This window comes from Lutra lutra, chromosome 14, assembly GCF_902655055.1.
Source record: "Lutra lutra chromosome 14, mLutLut1.2, whole genome shotgun sequence".
Taxonomy (NCBI): Eukaryota; Metazoa; Chordata; class Mammalia; order Carnivora; family Mustelidae; genus Lutra; species Lutra lutra.
The window spans coordinates 73,738,328-73,755,825 of NC_062291.1; the positions used below are offsets into that span (position 1 = coordinate 73,738,328).

Sequence of the window (17,498 nt, forward strand, 5' to 3'; positions counted from 1 at the left end):
GACATTCCCTTTTATCATCTTGTGTGTGTGTGACTATTTGTCTTCACTGTTTCTTTTCTCTACTCATGCTCAAATATTGGCTTTCTACTTTAATTATTGTAAAGTTTTGCTTTTAAAACTTTGATTAATGATATAGTTTTTAAGATGTTTTAAAGTAGAGTTTACTGTTTTTCTTGAAGAAAAATATGGAGTTTTGAATTTTGTTGCTCAGTAGTAAATGAGGTTTTTTCCCTAGTTGTAGGTTTATTTTTCCCTTTATTCTGTCATTTTAATTTATTTTCAATTTTTTATTGTGTTATGTTAGCCACCATACAGTACATCATTAGTTTTTGATGTAGTGTTCCATGATTCATTGTTTGTGTTTTTATTTCTACAGATGTGACTCTGAAAATCGCTATGTTGGTAATCCACTTAGAGGAACATGTTATTGTAAGTACTTTTACCTTTTCATTTTAAATAATTAGTATTTTTAGTTTTAGGTGATTTTGCAGATTATAAAATTCATCTTGCATGCTGATGTTGTCATTAGTATGTTACCATTTCTATTTCTTAAATCTTATAATACAATTCCATATATGTTGCTAAGAAAGGCAGACTTTTTGCTATATTTTAAAAATTATATTTGGTGCATTTTTTTCTACTCTTGAAGAGTGACATAGCAGTAGATCTTATTCTGGACATGGAAACAAAAATGGGATTTGAGTAATCTCAACTGAATTTAATGTGGTCTTTTCATTTTGATTAAATTTTGAACAAATGGAATTTTGTGATAGATTTTTGCAGGGGCAGTTTTGGTCATCACTAAAAAGCAGTGTTGAATTTTTACTATAAGATACTTTCACTGGGTAGTGATCATATGTGAGATGTATGATAAACCTTTTAAGAAAGAATTTTTCAAATGGTTATACCATTTTACATTCCCATCAGGAGTAATTGAGTTTCATTTCCTCAAGTCTCTAAATATTTCATATGGTTAGTCTTTTTAATTTTAGCTGTTCTAGTAGGTGTGTAATGGTATCTAATTCTCATTTACATTTTTCTAAAGAGTAATGATGTTAAACATTTGTTGTGATTATTTGTGATAATTGTGATTATTTGATATATATATATTTTATTAAGTGTGTTTAAATCTATTTTTCACTTTTAAAAATTGAATTGTTTTCATTATTGAATTTTCAGAGTACTTTATGTATTCCAGATATGAATATTTTATGTGACATATAATTTGCAATTTTTTTTTTTTGTGGCTTGTCTTTTCACTCTAGTAGGAGTATTTTTTTTTTTTTTTTTGGAAGAGGAGTTTTAATTAAAATGAAGTTCAGGGGCGCCTGGGTGGCTCAGTGGGTTAAGCCGCTGCCTTCGGCTCAGGTCATGATCTCAGGGTCCTGGGATCGAGTCCCGCGTCGGGCTCTCTGCTCAGCAGGGAGCCTGCTTCCCTCTCTCTCTCTCTCTCTCTCTCTGCCTGCCTTTCTGTCTACTTGTGATCTCTCTCTGTCAAATAAATAAATAAAATCTTTAAAAAAAAATAAAATGAAGTTCAACTTAACAATTTGTTCTTCTGAGAAATCTTATCCTAACCTAAGATCACAAAGATTCCCATTTTCTTTCAGAAGTTTTCTATTTTTATGTTTTCTGTTTAAGAATACTGTACATTTTGAGTTAATATTCGTTTATATTTCAAGAGATGGATCAATTTTTTTCTCCATATGGATATCCAAATGTTCTAGCACAGTTTGGTCAAAGACTTTCTTTTATTATTTTTTTAAAGATTTTATTTATTTATTTGAGAGAAAGAGAGAGTGAGAGAGAGCTTGAGAGGAGAGATGGTTAGAGGAAGAAACAAACTTTCCATGGAACTGGGAGCCTGATGCAGGACTCTATCCCAGGACTCCAGGATCATGACATGAGCCAAAAGCAGTTGCTTAACCAACTGAGCCAACAGGCACCCAAAGACTTTCTTTTAAACAATGAAATGCTTTTGGACCTATGTGGAAAGTCTGTTGCCTGTGTATGAGTATAAGGGTGTAAAGGCTGGGGGCACGTGGGTGGCTCAGTCAGCTAAGTGCCTAATTCTTGGTTTAGGCTTAGGTCATGATCTCATGGTCATGAGCCTGTAACAAGCTCCATGCTCAGTGTGGAGTCTGCTTGCTCCTCCCCCACCATCCTCTACCTGTCTCTCTCTCTCTCTCAAATAAATAAACAAAATCTTAAAAAAAAAAAAGTGTAAAGGCTATTTCTGGAATCCCTATTGTTTTATTAATTAATTTGCTTACTTTTATACCAAAATAGCACTGTTACAACTACTGTAGTTTCATAATAAATCTTGAAATCATGTAGCATTTATTCTCCAATTTCATTCTTTTTCAATCTTTTGGCTTTGAGTTCCATTTCTTTTATGTTTGCATATGAATTTTAGAATACACATGTCAGTTTTTACCAAAACACGTACTTGGTTTTGGATTGAGATTGTGTTTAATTTACAGACCAGTTTGGGGGGAATTGATAGTTTAACCATAGTGAGTCTATTGACCCATGAACATATATCTCTTTTTTTATCTTAATTATTTTAAAATTTATTATCAACAATATTTGGTATTTTTCACTATGCGGGTCTTTCACAGTTTTTTTTTTTCAGCTTTATCACTAGGTATTTTATATTTCTGATGCTGTTGTAAAGAGTATTTTTTAATATTTAATTTTTAATTGTGTCTGGATAGTAAAAATACAATTGATTTTTATGTTGATTTTTTTATCCTTAAGCCTTGTTGAGCTTAGTTATTAGTTGTAGTACTTTTTTTTTGTAGCTTCCATTATATTTTTGATGTGGACAATAATGTGTTTTGCAATTGATGGAATTGTGTTTTTTTCTTTCCTCTAAGGATACCTTTTATTTCTTTTTCTTGCGTTATTGCATTGGCTACTACCTCTGGTACCATGTGAAAAGTTGTGATGAGCATGGCAACATTCTAGTGTTGTTGATTTTGGATGGAAAACATTCAGTCTTTCATTATTAAGTATGATGTAGGTTTTTCCTAGATGCCTTTATCAGGTTGAAGAAATTCTCTTCTAGTCCTTCTAGAATGGATGTTTGCATATGTCATATAGTTTTTCTGGATCAATTGTGACGATCACAAGTTGTTTCTATTTTACTTTGCTAGTATAGCAATTTTAGATTTTAAAAGTAATGAATTCTACAACATATGGATATACCACTTTTTTGTTGTTTATCAGTAGATGAACATTGGGATTATTTCTAGCCTTTGGCTGTTATGAAAAAATGCTGATATGAACATTCATATGGACTTTGTATAGACATATAATTCCATTTCTCTTGGGTAGATTCCTAGAAGTGGAATTACTGGGTCATATGATAAACTTATTTTTTTTTAAGATTTTTATTTATTTATTTGACAGACAGAGATCATAAGTAGGCAGAGAGGCAGGCAGAAAGAGAGAGAGAGAGAGACAGGCTCCCTGCTGAGCAGAAAGCCCGATGCGGGGCTTGATCCCAGGACCCTGAGATCATGACCTGAGCCAAAGGCAGAGGCTTTAACCCACTGAGCCATCCAGGTACCCCGATAAACTTATTTTTAACTTTTTAAGTAACTGCCAAAAGATTTTACAATATGTTTGCACCATTTTACATTCCTACTAGAAATTTATAGATGCTTCAGTAATTCTACATCCTCACCAAAACTTAATATTGTCTGTCTTTTTGATTATAGCTATTCTAGAGTATTTGTAGTAGTAGCTTGTGGTTTTAATTTATGTTTTTCTTATGACTGATAATGTTGAGCTCAATTTCATCTGTCCATGTCCTGCATATGTTTTGTTAGATATGTAAAATACTAAATTTCTGGATACCTTTGTTGCTATTTAAATGTCTTTTAAGGGGCGCCTGGGTGGCTCAGTTGGTTAGGTGACTGCCTTCAGCTCAGGTCATGATCCCAGAGTCCTGGGATCAAGTCCCACATCGGGCTCCCTGCTCCATGGGGAGTCTGCCTCTCCCTCTGACCTTCTCCTCTCTCATGCTCTCTCTCACTGTCTCTCTCTCAAATAAATAAATAAAATCTTTTAAAAAAGAAAAAAAAGTCTTTTAAAATTACATTTTCTACTTACATTTCATATATGAAAATTAAATTCATATTAGTACATTAATCTGATATTCATAAGCCTTAATGGATTCCCTTTTTAGTTCTAATTATTTATTTATATATTTGGTTTTTAAATAAAATTAATTATATTACATATAAATAAAAACAGTTTTATTCTTTTCTATCCAGTTCTTTTGTTGGTAGTTTTTTGATTACAGATTCAATTTTTTTTTCTAGTAATCACTCTGCTCTTTCTTATTTCTCCCTGATTCAGTTTTGGAAGGTTAGTAATTTATGTCTTCTAGGTTGTCCAATTTGTTGGTATATAATTTTTCATAATATTCATAATTTTTTGCATTTCTGTAGCATTGGTTATTATTTCTCCTCTTTCATTTCTGATTTTATTTATGAGCCCTCTTTTTCTTGATGAATCTTGCTAAAGGTTTATTCATTTTGTTTATCCATTCAAAGAACTATCTCATGATTTCACTCTTCTGTTGTTCTTTTAGTCTTTATTTCATTTGTTTCTGTTCTAATCTTTTTATTTCCTTCCTTCTGGCTTTAGCTTTGTTTGTTCTTTTTCTAGCTCCGTTGGTGTAAGGTTACATTGCTTATCTGAGATTTTTCTTGCTTCTTGAGGTAGGCTTATATTGCTATAAACTTCCCTCTTAGAACTGCTTTTGTTGCATCCCAAGGTTTTGGACCATTGTGTTTTCATTTTCATTTGTCTCCATGTATTTTTTTATTTACTCGTTGATTTCTTCGTTGATCCCTTCATTGTTTAGTAGCATGTTTGTTTGGTCTCCATGTATTTCTGTTCTTTCCAGAATTTTTCTTGTAATTAATTGTGAGTTTCATACCCTTGTGTTTGGAAAGATGTATGATATTATTTCAGTCTTTTTGAATTTATTGAGACTTGTTTTGTGGTCTAACGTGATCTATTCTGGATAATATTCCATGTACACGTGAAAATAATGTGTAGTCTACTGTTGTTAGATGGAATGTTCTGAATGTATCTGTTAGGTTGATCTGGTCTAACAAATCATTCAAAGCCACTGTTTTCTTATTGATTTTTTGTCTGGATGTTCCATCCATTGATGTAAGTGGGGTGTTACAGTCCTCTACTACTATAGTATTACTATTGATTTATTCCTTTATATATGTTAATAGTTGTTTTATGTATTTAAATCCTCCCATTTTGGGTGCATAGATATTTACAATTGATATATACTCTTTTTGGATTTTCTTTATGATTGTGTAGTGTCCCTCTTTGTCTCTTGTTAGAGTCTTTGTTTTAAAGTCTATTTTGTTCAGTATAAATATCGTTACTTCTCCACCACCAAAATTAACCCAAGGAGGTCCACAGCAAGATACATAATAAGTAAAATGACAAAAAGATTTAAAAGCAATAGGGAAAAACAGCTACATACAAAGAAGAACCCATAAGGCTAACAGCTGATTTTTCAGCAGTAGCTTTAAAAGGCCAGAAGGGAGTGGCGTGATACATTCTAAATGTTGAAAGGAAAAAAAGCTGCAACCAAGAATGTTCTACCTTTCAAGGCTATCATTCAGAATAGAAGGAGAGATAGAGTTTCCCAAACAAAAAACAAAAACAAAAAACCAAAAAAGAGTTTCTCAAATAAAAGCTAAAGATGCTCATCACCAGTCAAGTAGCCTTACAAGAAAGATTAATGGAAATGCTTTGAATGTAAAGAAAAGGCCATAATTTGAAGTAAGAAAATTATGAAAGAAAAAATTTCACAGGTAAACATAATGTATAATAAAAGTGGTAGATCCATCACTTACAATACCAGTATGGATGTTAAGTCACAGAAACTGAAAAATCAAGTAAGTTTATAAAAATCTGTAAAGGAATTCACAAAATTTAAAAAAAAACTAAAGTATGACACTATATACATAAAGCATGGGGAAGGGAGTAAAAATGTAGCATTTTTAGAATGGGTTCAAACTTAAGTGACCACCATTTACTATAGATTGCTATATGCATAAGATGTTATATATGAACTTAATGATAATCACAAATCAAAAACCTATCACTGATACACAGAAAATAAAGAAAGAAGAATCCAAGCATTACACTAAAGAACACTATCAAATCACAAGGGAAGAGAGTAAGAGAAGAAAGGAATAGAGAACACAAAAACAACTGTAAAACAAGTAACAAATTGGCAGTAAGTACCTTATCCATCAATAATTACTTTAAATGGAAATGGACTAAATGTTCCAATCAAGACATAGGGTGACTAAGTGGGTAAAAAAGCCAGGTCCATCTATGTGTTGCTTATAAGAGACTCACTTCAGACCTAAAGATACATGAAGATTGAAGGTGAAGGGATGGAAAAACATTTACTATCAAAATGTAAGCAAAAAGAATTCTGGGGTAATAATACTTACATCTTTCCAGTTTTTTTAATCCCATACTGGGATGGTTGGGATCTCTGTTTAAGCACCGAATCAAAATGATGGTAGTAGACACCACCATCAAGTAAAGAGTTTGCTGTAACTTATGGAATATTTCCTTTATCAAGTTAAAAAATTACTGTTAGTCTGCTACAAAATTTCATCATGAATGAATTCTTCCTTTACCTTGTTTTGTGTGAAGTTGTATTAATAGGTTTTCTGACGTTAAGTATCTTTTAATGATGGGGTAAACCAAACCTGGGCATGACACATTATTATTTGGGACACTGCTAAATGGTGCTTGTTTATATTATATTTAGGATTATTTTCAATATGAATGAATGCAAATTATACTTTTACTTTTTTTTCTAATGAAATGACCTCTGACTGTAATGTTTTAGTTTTTCTTTTCTATTTTCATGTTGGGTAACCAAGGGTGATAGCTTTTAAAAATAAATTTGAGAAGATTGGAGATCTCTCTTAAAATAGAAATAGTTAAAAAATATTAAGTGAACTTCAAAGACTAGCTAAATACAAACAAAATTTTGGAGTCTTGTGCTATTTTATTGGTAGTGTTTTTTCTCTCTCTCTCTCTCTCTGCCATATTATAACATGGCCTTTGGGTTTATACATACTTTCCGTTGATTTTGTTTTCTAGTTCATCATTTTTGTCTAGTAATTTCCTTTTCTTATTTACTTTTTAATTGTTATTGTTTCTTATTAACATTATTTTCTACATAGTTCTTAGCAGACACTGAAGCTCAATGTTTAGATTGTAATTGATTAGGGGTTGTAAAACTGTGATAACTTTAATTCCTTATTTATTTCTTGATTAGAAAACTTCTGTAAAAATAAATTTCCTCTCATCAAATATTTGGTTACTCATTGGTACAGTTTATATAGGAAAGGCATGATAAATGTGATATTAGTTGTTTTTATTTACCAGTTTTCAAAGTAAAGAATTATTTGCTTAACATCTTTCAAACATGACAAGTTTTCTTTTTATCATAAACTTATGGACTCATACATATTTATTATGTTTAAATGCATTTGCAATTATTAACCTTACTGATGCTCAAATTGTTTTTTATGTCTTATAAATTATCTTTATTCTCTAATTTGTCCACATTAGTTTGCTTTTCTTTTTCAAACATTCCCAATTTTGGGGCGGGGGGCATATTTTTGTGTGATTTTTTTTTTTTTAAATTAGAAATTCCCCTTTGGTCCTTTTTTAATCTTTAGCTTTTATTGTGTCCCAAAGGAGTAACTAGTTACACTTATGGACATATGTAAGTTATATTACACTTTTTAAAAAAAATAAGAAATATACTAATATTTAATAAATCTTTTATGTTTAAGGCTAAGATAACTTTTCTTACAGATCAATGCTATCCAATATAAATATAATGTGAATCACATATGTAAGTTTAAATTTTCTACTAGCTACATTAAAAAAGTTAAAGGAAACAGGTAAAATTAATTTTTATAATCTATTTTATTTTACTCAACATAGCTGAAATCTCAGTTTAACGTGTAACAGTATAAAAATCATCAATGAGATATCTTTTTTTTTAGTTTTTTTTTTTCAAACTGAGTCTGAAATACAATTTGTATTCTATCCTTATAGTAATCTCAATTCAAATCAGTCACATTTCAGTTACTCAATAGCCACTGGTGTATAGTGGCTGCCATACTGGATAGCTCACCTCTAGATTACATAGGACTCTCACTCTCTTAAAAATGTTAAAGGAATAGTCATAAAGCACTAGATGGCAGCCTTGTCATTTGTTAAGAGACCTTTAAAACTCATAACATTGGAAAGAAATGGTGTTTTAAAAAACAAAAGGTCAGTAGTTCTTGTAATAGTGTTAATGGAAACTATTCTGGTTTTAAAGATTCCAGTGAAATTTAAAATGCAAGCATATACTGTAGCTTAAAGCAATTGAGTGCAATGTGGTGTTACCTTAATTGAAAGTAATATAACAGCAGTTGTATCCTATAGACAGTCTTTGTAGTTTTTTAAAGTTCAGATTAAAACCAAAAACTGAATGTATTAGAAAGTGGTCATTCCTTCCATGGAACAAAATTCAAGTTCCTAGCAGTGATTTGTCCTTTGATTGGTCCTTGTAAACATTGAATTTCTCGATTTATCTTGGCAAATATGAAAAATAGTATTTACTGCAGTGTAGTTTCTTTTTTTATTAAATGCTTTCTTTTTAATTATAACAGTTATAGCAAAGAAATCTTAAACACAAAATGAAGACTGGAGTATGAAAATGTTATATAGATGATATGTTTCAGAGTATAGAAAGTCACTGTCTAAAATCCTCTACTTTATGCTACTACTACATTAATTATTTAAGGACATGTAATGTCCAAACTGCTAATTATTATTGTTTTAGTATATTTCCAAACATATTTTGGCTTATTTAACCTTCTATTTTTGAAAATTACTGTTTTATTTTGAATTTCTTCTATTGCTGTTTAGAGTTCAGGATACAATTTTGTGATGATAATAATACACTGTCTCTTTTAAGAGTAAGGAATTTAATTACTACTTTTTAAAAAATTACTACTTTTATATTCAGTGCTCACTTTTACCAGTCATCACATCTTACATTAGTATATATTACTAAAATAATAAATATTCAGTCATCCCACTGTAAACTCTTTAGTTATTTTTGATATAGTTAATGTTTATTAATGTTTATGTTTTGGGCTGAAAGATTTTTTTTAAGCATATTATATAAGGATTTGAATTTTTCTTTGGTATAGGAGATGATATTTCCAATAAGTGTTATAGCTATAACTAATGAAAATCAATCTCAATTTAATTACTTAAAATTCTGTGTTATACAAAGCAATAAAAGAAATTAAAATTTAAATTAACCTTATACTTAGTGTAATTATCCTATATTTTGTTCTAAAATGGGAATAAAAGATTTTTCCCATTTTAAGCTAAATATACTGTATTTCGTTAGTTAATGTTTTCTGTGGCTTTTTTAAAAAAAATTTATTTCACAGACAAAGATCACAAGAAGGCAGAGAGACAGGCAGAGAGAGAGGAAGGGAAGTGGGCTCCCTGCTGAGCAGAGAGCCTGATGCTGGGCTCCATCCCAGGATCCTGGGATCATGACCTGAGCCAAAGGCAGAGGCTTTATCCCACTGAGCCACCTAGGCGCCCCTTGTTTTCTATGACTTTTTAATCATTGAGTATAAGTAGCTATTTGAACAGAATCTGGCTGGTCCATCTGCAAATAGAGAAGTGACCCTGATGAACTCAGAGAATCTAAATTCTTTTGTTTCCAAGATTGAAGACATGTTGGATAGAGGATGATCTGACAAAACATAAATTAACCACATGGTTGGCATTTTAACTTTATTCTTTGATTCATCAATGTTTTTGTTAAATTTCCTTAAGCTTATAAACCAGTAATTTTAGATTTTTATTTCAGAATTATTAACATTTTAGCATACTTTAAAATGAATGGCAATATAACACAATTATGAAAAAGTTTAAAATAGCTGATAAAAATTGCTGTTGGGAACACCTGGTTGGCTCAGTTGGCTAGTGTCTGCCTTTGGCCTCGGGTCATGATCCCAGGGTCCTAGGATGGAGTCCCACCTCAGGCTCCTTGCTCCGCGGGAAGCCTGCTTCTCTCTGTGCCTGCTGCTCCCTCTGCTTGTGCTCTTTTTCTCCCTTTCTCTCTGACAAATAAGTAAATAAAATCTTTTAAAAAATTAAAAAATTGCTATCGAATTAATCTAGAAGTGAGATGAAAAATTTCTTTGGCAAAATATTTTATAATGAAAGTATTAAATTATTCTGGTTATATAAATAATACAGACTCATTGTAAAAATAAATAAGGTAAAGTTTAGGGAAGAAATAAAAATGTCTGAAAACATCCCACTAGGGCTCCCAAATGGAGTTGTGCAGTCTGTGCCCTCTGCAGAGTTTCCAAGCTGCACTGATATCTTGCGTTTACATCTCTTACTAAGCTGCGTAATCTGTTGTGTTGTGTATCTGTTGTGAGCAACGGTAATAGTTCCTTATTTGTATAAAGATGCTGAACTTCTGTATAAAGACTTCTTAAATAAGAAGTCTTCATATGAAAATATCATACTTAACCAAAACTGATACATAAATTTTATGAAATTCCAATTAGAATTTCATTCAGTTCAGTTTTTTGAAGTATATACATTAGAATAAATTACTGTAAAATTTATTTTAAATAATACACTTTTAGAATATTCAGTAAAATTATGAAAGGGAAAATATAGTGAGAAACTCCCTCCTGATAGGTATCCAGACATAGTGTAACTTTAACTATACTGATTCCCATACTGACATAGGAATCAATGAACAAATAGAGGCCAAGATTAGATTTCTCAATATTTGGGAATTTATATGGCCATTATTTTACTTTTATAAAAGTTCTTAATGACTTAATCTTTTTTTTTAAGATTTTATTTATTTGACAGAGATCACAAGCTGGCAGAGAGGCAGGCAGAGAAAGAGGAGGAAGCAGGCTCCCTGCTGAGCAAGGAGCCCGATGTGGGGCTTGATCCCAGGACCCTGGGATCATGACCTGAGCTGAAGGTAGAGGCTTTAACCCACTGAGCCACCCAGGTGCCCCTTAATCTCTTTCTTTTTAAATATCTTAAACTTTGCCTTAAATCATGGCTTTTGCACTTAATATTTTTCTGCCTTAAATACTTTGTCTTTAGCTAATATTCCATCCCACCTAAGATAGACTCTTTCAGGTATCACAATAACTTTTTTTCCCCCATCCTAATACACTGTATGAACTTATCTTACTTGGTTTATTTGTTTATATAAATGTGGGTTTTCTTTATGCACTAGAGTGGAAGCCTATAAGCCCAGGGCCTTCTCTTTTTGGAATCCGTACTTAGAAAAGTGTGTGTCTTTTAGGCAGGCTTTAAATAATACATAATAGTAGTACACATATAAATTATCAACAAATAAGTGAATATGCATATATTGTAGCTGTATGAGGAGGTATTTTTATTGGTGGGTGTTTGACCAAAAATGTTTAGAGATCATGTTATAGGTAATCAAGTAAAAGTTGCTTTACATTTATTTTAAATTTATTTTCATTAATCTCACAAAACAAACTGATGGTTGCTGGGGGTCGGGGGATCGGGAGAGGGTGGTTGAGTTATGGACACTGGGGAAGGTATGTGCTATGGTGAGTGCTGTGAAGTGTATAAACCTGGCAATTCACAGACCTGTACCCCTGGGGTTAATAATACATTATATATTAATAAAAAAAAATCAAAAAACATTTCTTCAGTTTCCTGGTTGACCCATTCATTCTTTAGAAGGATGCTGGTTAGTCTCCGTGTATTTGGGTTCTTTCTAACTTTCCTCTTGTGATTGAGTTCTAGCTTCAGAGCATTGTGGTCTGAAAATATGCAGGGAATCATCCCAATCTTCTGGTACCAGTTGAGACCTGATTTGTGACCCAGGATGTGATCTATTCTGGAGAATGTTCCATGTGCACTAGAGAAGAATGTGTATTCTGTTGCCTTGGGATGGAATATTCTGAATATATCTGTGATGTCCATCTGGTCCAGTGTGTCATTTAAGGCCTTTATTTCCTTGTTGATCATTTGCTTGGATGATCTGTCCATTTCAGTGAGGGGGGTGGTAAAGTCCCCTACTATTATTGTATTATTTTGATGTGTTTCTTTGATTTTGTTTTTAATTGGTTTATATAGTTGGCTGCTCCCATGTTAGGGTCATAGATATTTAAAATTGTTAGATCTTCTTGTTGGACAGACCCTTTGAGTATGATATAGTGTCCTTCATCATCTTTTATTATAGTCTTTGGCTTAAAATCTAATTGATCTTACATAAGGATTGCCACCCCAGCTTTCTTTTGATGTCCATTAGCATGGTAAATTGTTTTCCACGCCCTCACTTTAAATCTGGAGGTGTCTTTGGGTCTAAAATGAGTTTCTCATAAACAGCATATTGATAGTTTTGCTTTTGTTTTTGTTTTTTTTTTTTATAATCTGTTCTGATACCCTGTGTCTTTGAGATTGGGGCATTTAGTCCATTTACATTCAGGGTAACTATTGAGAGATATGAATTTAGTGCCCTTGTATTGCCTTTAAGGTGACTGTCACTGTATATTTTCTGTGTTCCTTTCTTGTCTACTACTTTTAGGGTCTCTCTTTGCTTAGTGTACCCCTTTCAATATTTCCTGTAGAGCTGGTTTGGTGTTAACAAATTCTTTTAGTTTTTGTTTGTCCTAAAAGCTTTTTGTCTCCTTCTCTTTTCAAGATAGCCTATCTGATATAGTATTCTTGGCTGCATGTTTTTCTCATTTAGTGCTCTGAATATATCATGCCAGTTATTTCTGGCCTGCCAGGTCTCTGTGGATAAGTCTGCTGCCAATCTAATATTTTATCTGTTGTATGTTACAGACTTCTTGTCCCGGGCTGCTTTCAGGATTTTTTCTTTGTCACTAAGATTTTTAAATTTTAGTGTTAGATGAAGGGGTGTGTACCTGTTCTTATTGATTTTGAGGGGGGTTCTCTGCTCCTCCTGGATTTTGATGCTCGTTCTCTTTGCCATATTAGGGAAATTCTCTCCAATAATTCTCTCTAATATACCTTCTGCCCCCTTCTCTCTTTCTTCTTGTTCTGGAGTCCCAATTATTCTAATGTTGTTTCGTCTTATGGTATCACTTATCTCTCGAATTCTCCCTTTGTGGTCCAGTATTTGTTTGTCCCTCTTTTGCTCAGCTTCTTTATTCTCTGTCTTTTGGTCTTCTATATCACTAATTCTCTCTTCTGCCCTATTTATCCTAGCACTAAGAGTCTCCATTTTTTATTGTACCTCATTAGTAGCTTTTTTGATTTCAACTTGGTTAGATTTTAGTTCTTTTATTTCTCCAGAAAGGGCTTTTATTTCTCCAGACAGTGTTTCTCTAATAACTTCCATGCCTTTTTCGAGCCCAGCTAGCACCTTGAGAATCGTCATTCTGAACTCTAGATCTGATATATTACTAATATCTATATTGATTAGGTCCTAGCCTTCGGTACTGCCTCTTGTTCATTTTTTGATGGTGAGTTTTCCTGCCTTTCATTTTTATCCAGGTAAAAGGGTGGCAAAGACCCCAGAAAAATGTGCTTTAACCAAATCAGAAGAGACCCCAAATCATGGGGGTAAGAAAGGGGGTAAGTAGGATTAAAAAAAAAAAAAAAAAAGAAAACCAAAGGAAAAAAAAGGAAAAAGGAAATTATGTATTAGACTGGTGAATAGAACAGATAGAACAGAGCCACCCAATTAATTTTGGGTGTATTTTGGTCTCTTAGAAAAAACGGCTTCCCAAAATTTTAAGGAAAGAAAAACTTATATATATACATACATATATATATATGTATATATACATATATATATATATACACACACACACAAAAATAAGGGCAAACATGATGAAGGGATGTAATATGAGTGTAAAGATGAAAAATTTTTTTTTTAAAGATTTTATTTTTATTTATTTGTCAGAGAGAGAGGGAGAGAGAGTAAGCACAGGTAGACAGAATGGCAGGCAGAGGCAGAGGGAGAAGCAGGCTCCCTGATGAGCAAGGAGCCCGATGTGGGACTCGATCCCAGGACGCTGGGATCATGACCTGAGCCGAAGGCAGCTGCTTAACCAACTGAGCCACCCAGGCGTCCCTAAAGATGAAAATTTTAAGAAAATTCTAAAAAGGGAGTTGAATAGAGAAGTTGGTTGGGAAAAGAAAGAACAAGAAAGTTGAGGGAATTTGCCCAGGCTGGAGACTAGAAGAAAGCCCTGTGCTAGATTAGGGTATATTTAGATGTATTTGAAGAAGTTGTATCCCTAAATTTTTTAGAAGAAAAAACCATATGTATATACAAAAAATAAAGTTAGATATAATGAAGGATAAAATATGACTATAATAATGAAGGGTCAAAAAGATTTTTTTAAAGAAAGGTATTGTTAAGATAAAGTAGTTAAAAAGATGTTTAAAGAGGAGAGAGTAAAAGTTAAAATTAGAATAAGAAAAAAATAAAATAAATTAATCAACTTTGCAAGAGTAAAGAATCATGGGGAGAAAGCCATGAATTCCATGGTTTGCTTTCCCCTCCTCTGGAATTCTGCTGTTCTCCTTGATCAGTGAGATTGGTCTTGGCTGGAAATTCTTTCTGGCAGGGTGGTGGGGGGAGCGGGGGGCGGCGGCTGTTTTAGTGATTCTCAAGTGTTTTTACCCGAGGCAGAATTGCCCTGCACTTGCCAGGGGCCAGGCTAAGTAATCTGCTAATTCGTTCTTGGGAGTTTTTATACCCTTACTGCTTTCCGTAGAGCTCTGGAGGACCGGAATGAAAATGGCATCCTCCCAATCTCCGGTCTGGAGGAGCCAAGAGCTTTGGGTCCCACTCCTCAGTGCGCCCTTGGAGAAAAGTGCTCAATCACTCCCGTTTCCCTGGTCTCCAGCCACGCTCTGAGCTCACCCAGCCTGTGACTGAGCATCTCTGTCTCTGGCACACAGCCCCGCCTGTAGTCTTCAAACCCAGTAGATCCCTGCCGCTCTTCTGGGGGAGGGGTCTCCCCAGATCTGCCACTTGTGGTGTCCCTGCTCAAAGAACAGTGGTCTGACTGTGCCACGGGTCATAGTTTAAGGTAACCCAAAGGTGAGATGTCACTCCTCGGCTCTGTCTCTGTAGCCCGGCTTCCCCGCTTCGATATCTGGGAGTTCTGCCACACTCAGACACTCCCGATCCTTCTGTGACCCTGAGACCACTCTGTCTCCTCGAGGGCTCCACCCCCGCTTAGCCTCTAGAGTGATGTCCCTTAGTGGAGCAGACTTTTAAAAGTTCTTATTTTGTGCTTTGTTGCTCTGCCGCTTGCCTGGAGCCACCTCCTCCCCCCATCCACCCCCCATGTCTGTCTTCCTGTCACTTCGGATTCACTTCTCCGCAGGTCCTACCTTTCAGAAAGTGGTGATTTTCTGTTTCTAGAATTACTGCTCTTCTCTTTGATCTCTTGTTGGATTTGTAGGTGTTCAGAATGGTTTGATAAACTATGTAGCTGATCTCCTGCTACCTGATGTCATCTGAGCCTGCTACTCCTCCACCATCTTGACTCCTCAATAGAAATTTTAAATTCATAATTGTAAACATGGATATTACTGTTCAGCAAGCAAATAAAAATATTGAATATTTATTATGTAGAAAACAATTTAATATTAATAATTTCATTTAATACTCACAAGAGTGACATTTTTTTTTCTCCTTAATTTACTTACTGAAGAGTTACACTGTTAGAGCTTCACGAGGATGTCACTTATTGGAATTGATTCACTTTTGTTTATTCACTGAACATGTATTTATTGACTAACTACTTTGTTGGACTCTGGGGATATTACAGAGAACAAAATGGGTTCTGCTCCACAGATGCTTATTAACTAGTAGGGAAATAGATATTATGCCTGTTATACAATTGCCTAGATATATAATTGTCATAAGAACTCTGAATGAGAAATATAGATGCCTTGGGAATATATTATAAGAGAACCTGACCTAATTTGTGAGACAGGGAATAGGAATGGGTCAGGCAAGAGAATGAGGGAGCTTTGTTGTACAGATAACTTGATAGTGGAGTGGTGTACATGTGAGAATGGAGGGCAGTCAGAGGGACAGCATGTACAAAGGTCATCTGGCTGGAAAGAACATGGCACGTGAGAAATGCAGAATCAGGTGTAGGGAGGCAAGAGATGAGGTGCATGAGATTTGCAGGATCCAAAACATGCAGTGCTTTATAAAACATAGAGGGTTTTGGCCTTGTAACAAAAATGGGAGCCATTGAAAAGTGTTATGAGGAGACTAAAATGTTAAATTTTAATTTTAAAATAGTCTGTTTGCAATATGTCAGACAGCTTGGTGAGAGCAATAGAATATGAAAGAATGCATTTTAGTTCATTTTCTGAGGCATATTTCTGGATCTACATGTAAAGATGTGAAACAGTAAGACTTAAATTCACACAAATTCTATCATTTACTAAACCTTTTTCTAAGTTGGCAAACATATGTATTTATACAAATGCTATTGTTTAAAACATATTTGGATCCTTAATATTTTTGTCCATCTATGTGCATCCTTTCCTGACCCCAGGAGGACTAAATATATGTGTCTGATATTTTTCTCCTAAACATCTTTTTTCCAAGCATTTTCATCACATAAACTAATTGCGTATAAGTCAATTCTGCCATAAAAGATAAAATCACAAAAAATAAAAGAGGGACATGCATTAAAAAAGACATAAACATGAAAATGTAACAAAATTAAAAACTCTTTATTGTAAAATACAAAATATTTGAATACCTTTAAAATGTGTGTAATCGGATTCATAGCAATACTTTGCAAATAAGTGATTTTATTTTGCTGGTCGTCCCTAAGAACTTGTTTTTAAATTATTTTATTCATACTGTTATACATTTTTTTCCTGCTTGTTGATTTGTTTCCTCCTTCAGCATTATAATTTTTCCTTTTCTGCTAAAAATTTTTCCTTCTTTAGGAGGGATATCAGTTTCCACATAGTAGTATGCATATTGGTACCTGGGCTTTGTATTGCATTGTGAAAGCATTCTACAGTGTTATTTATTCTTTCCATCTTATCACAAGTCCACTGATAGACTTTGCAAAGTTCTGCAGGAAATGTGGGTTCAGAACTATGTGCCGCTGTATGGACCATTATGAGGTCTAAGATTTATATAGTATAAAAATGGGAGCACTGCATCAATGGAGAAATGAAACCAAACAGGTGTTGGAGCCAAAAATCTGTCAAGCCAAACTGTCACCAGTTATTTTTTATCTTTTATGGCAAAATTGCCTTATGGCCAATTATTTGTACAAGAAACATGCTTGTGGCAGAGGGATTACAGTGAAACTACATAGAACCAAATATATGTGATCATGAACTCATAT

General features: G+C 33.5%; 1 protein-coding gene across 6 annotated transcripts in view; it reads left to right on the top strand.

Moving 5' to 3' along the window:
* Positions 1-17,498, top strand: part of ATRNL1 (attractin like 1) — an 817,982-nt gene that overhangs the window by 259,386 nt on the left and 541,098 nt on the right. For all 6 annotated transcript variants that reach the window (XM_047702609.1, XM_047702610.1, XM_047702611.1 and 3 more), the window contains exon 21: positions 377-429. In XM_047702609.1, the coding sequence (XP_047558565.1) occupies positions 377-429 (53 nt within the window). The remainder of the gene's footprint in view (positions 1-376; positions 430-17,498) is intronic.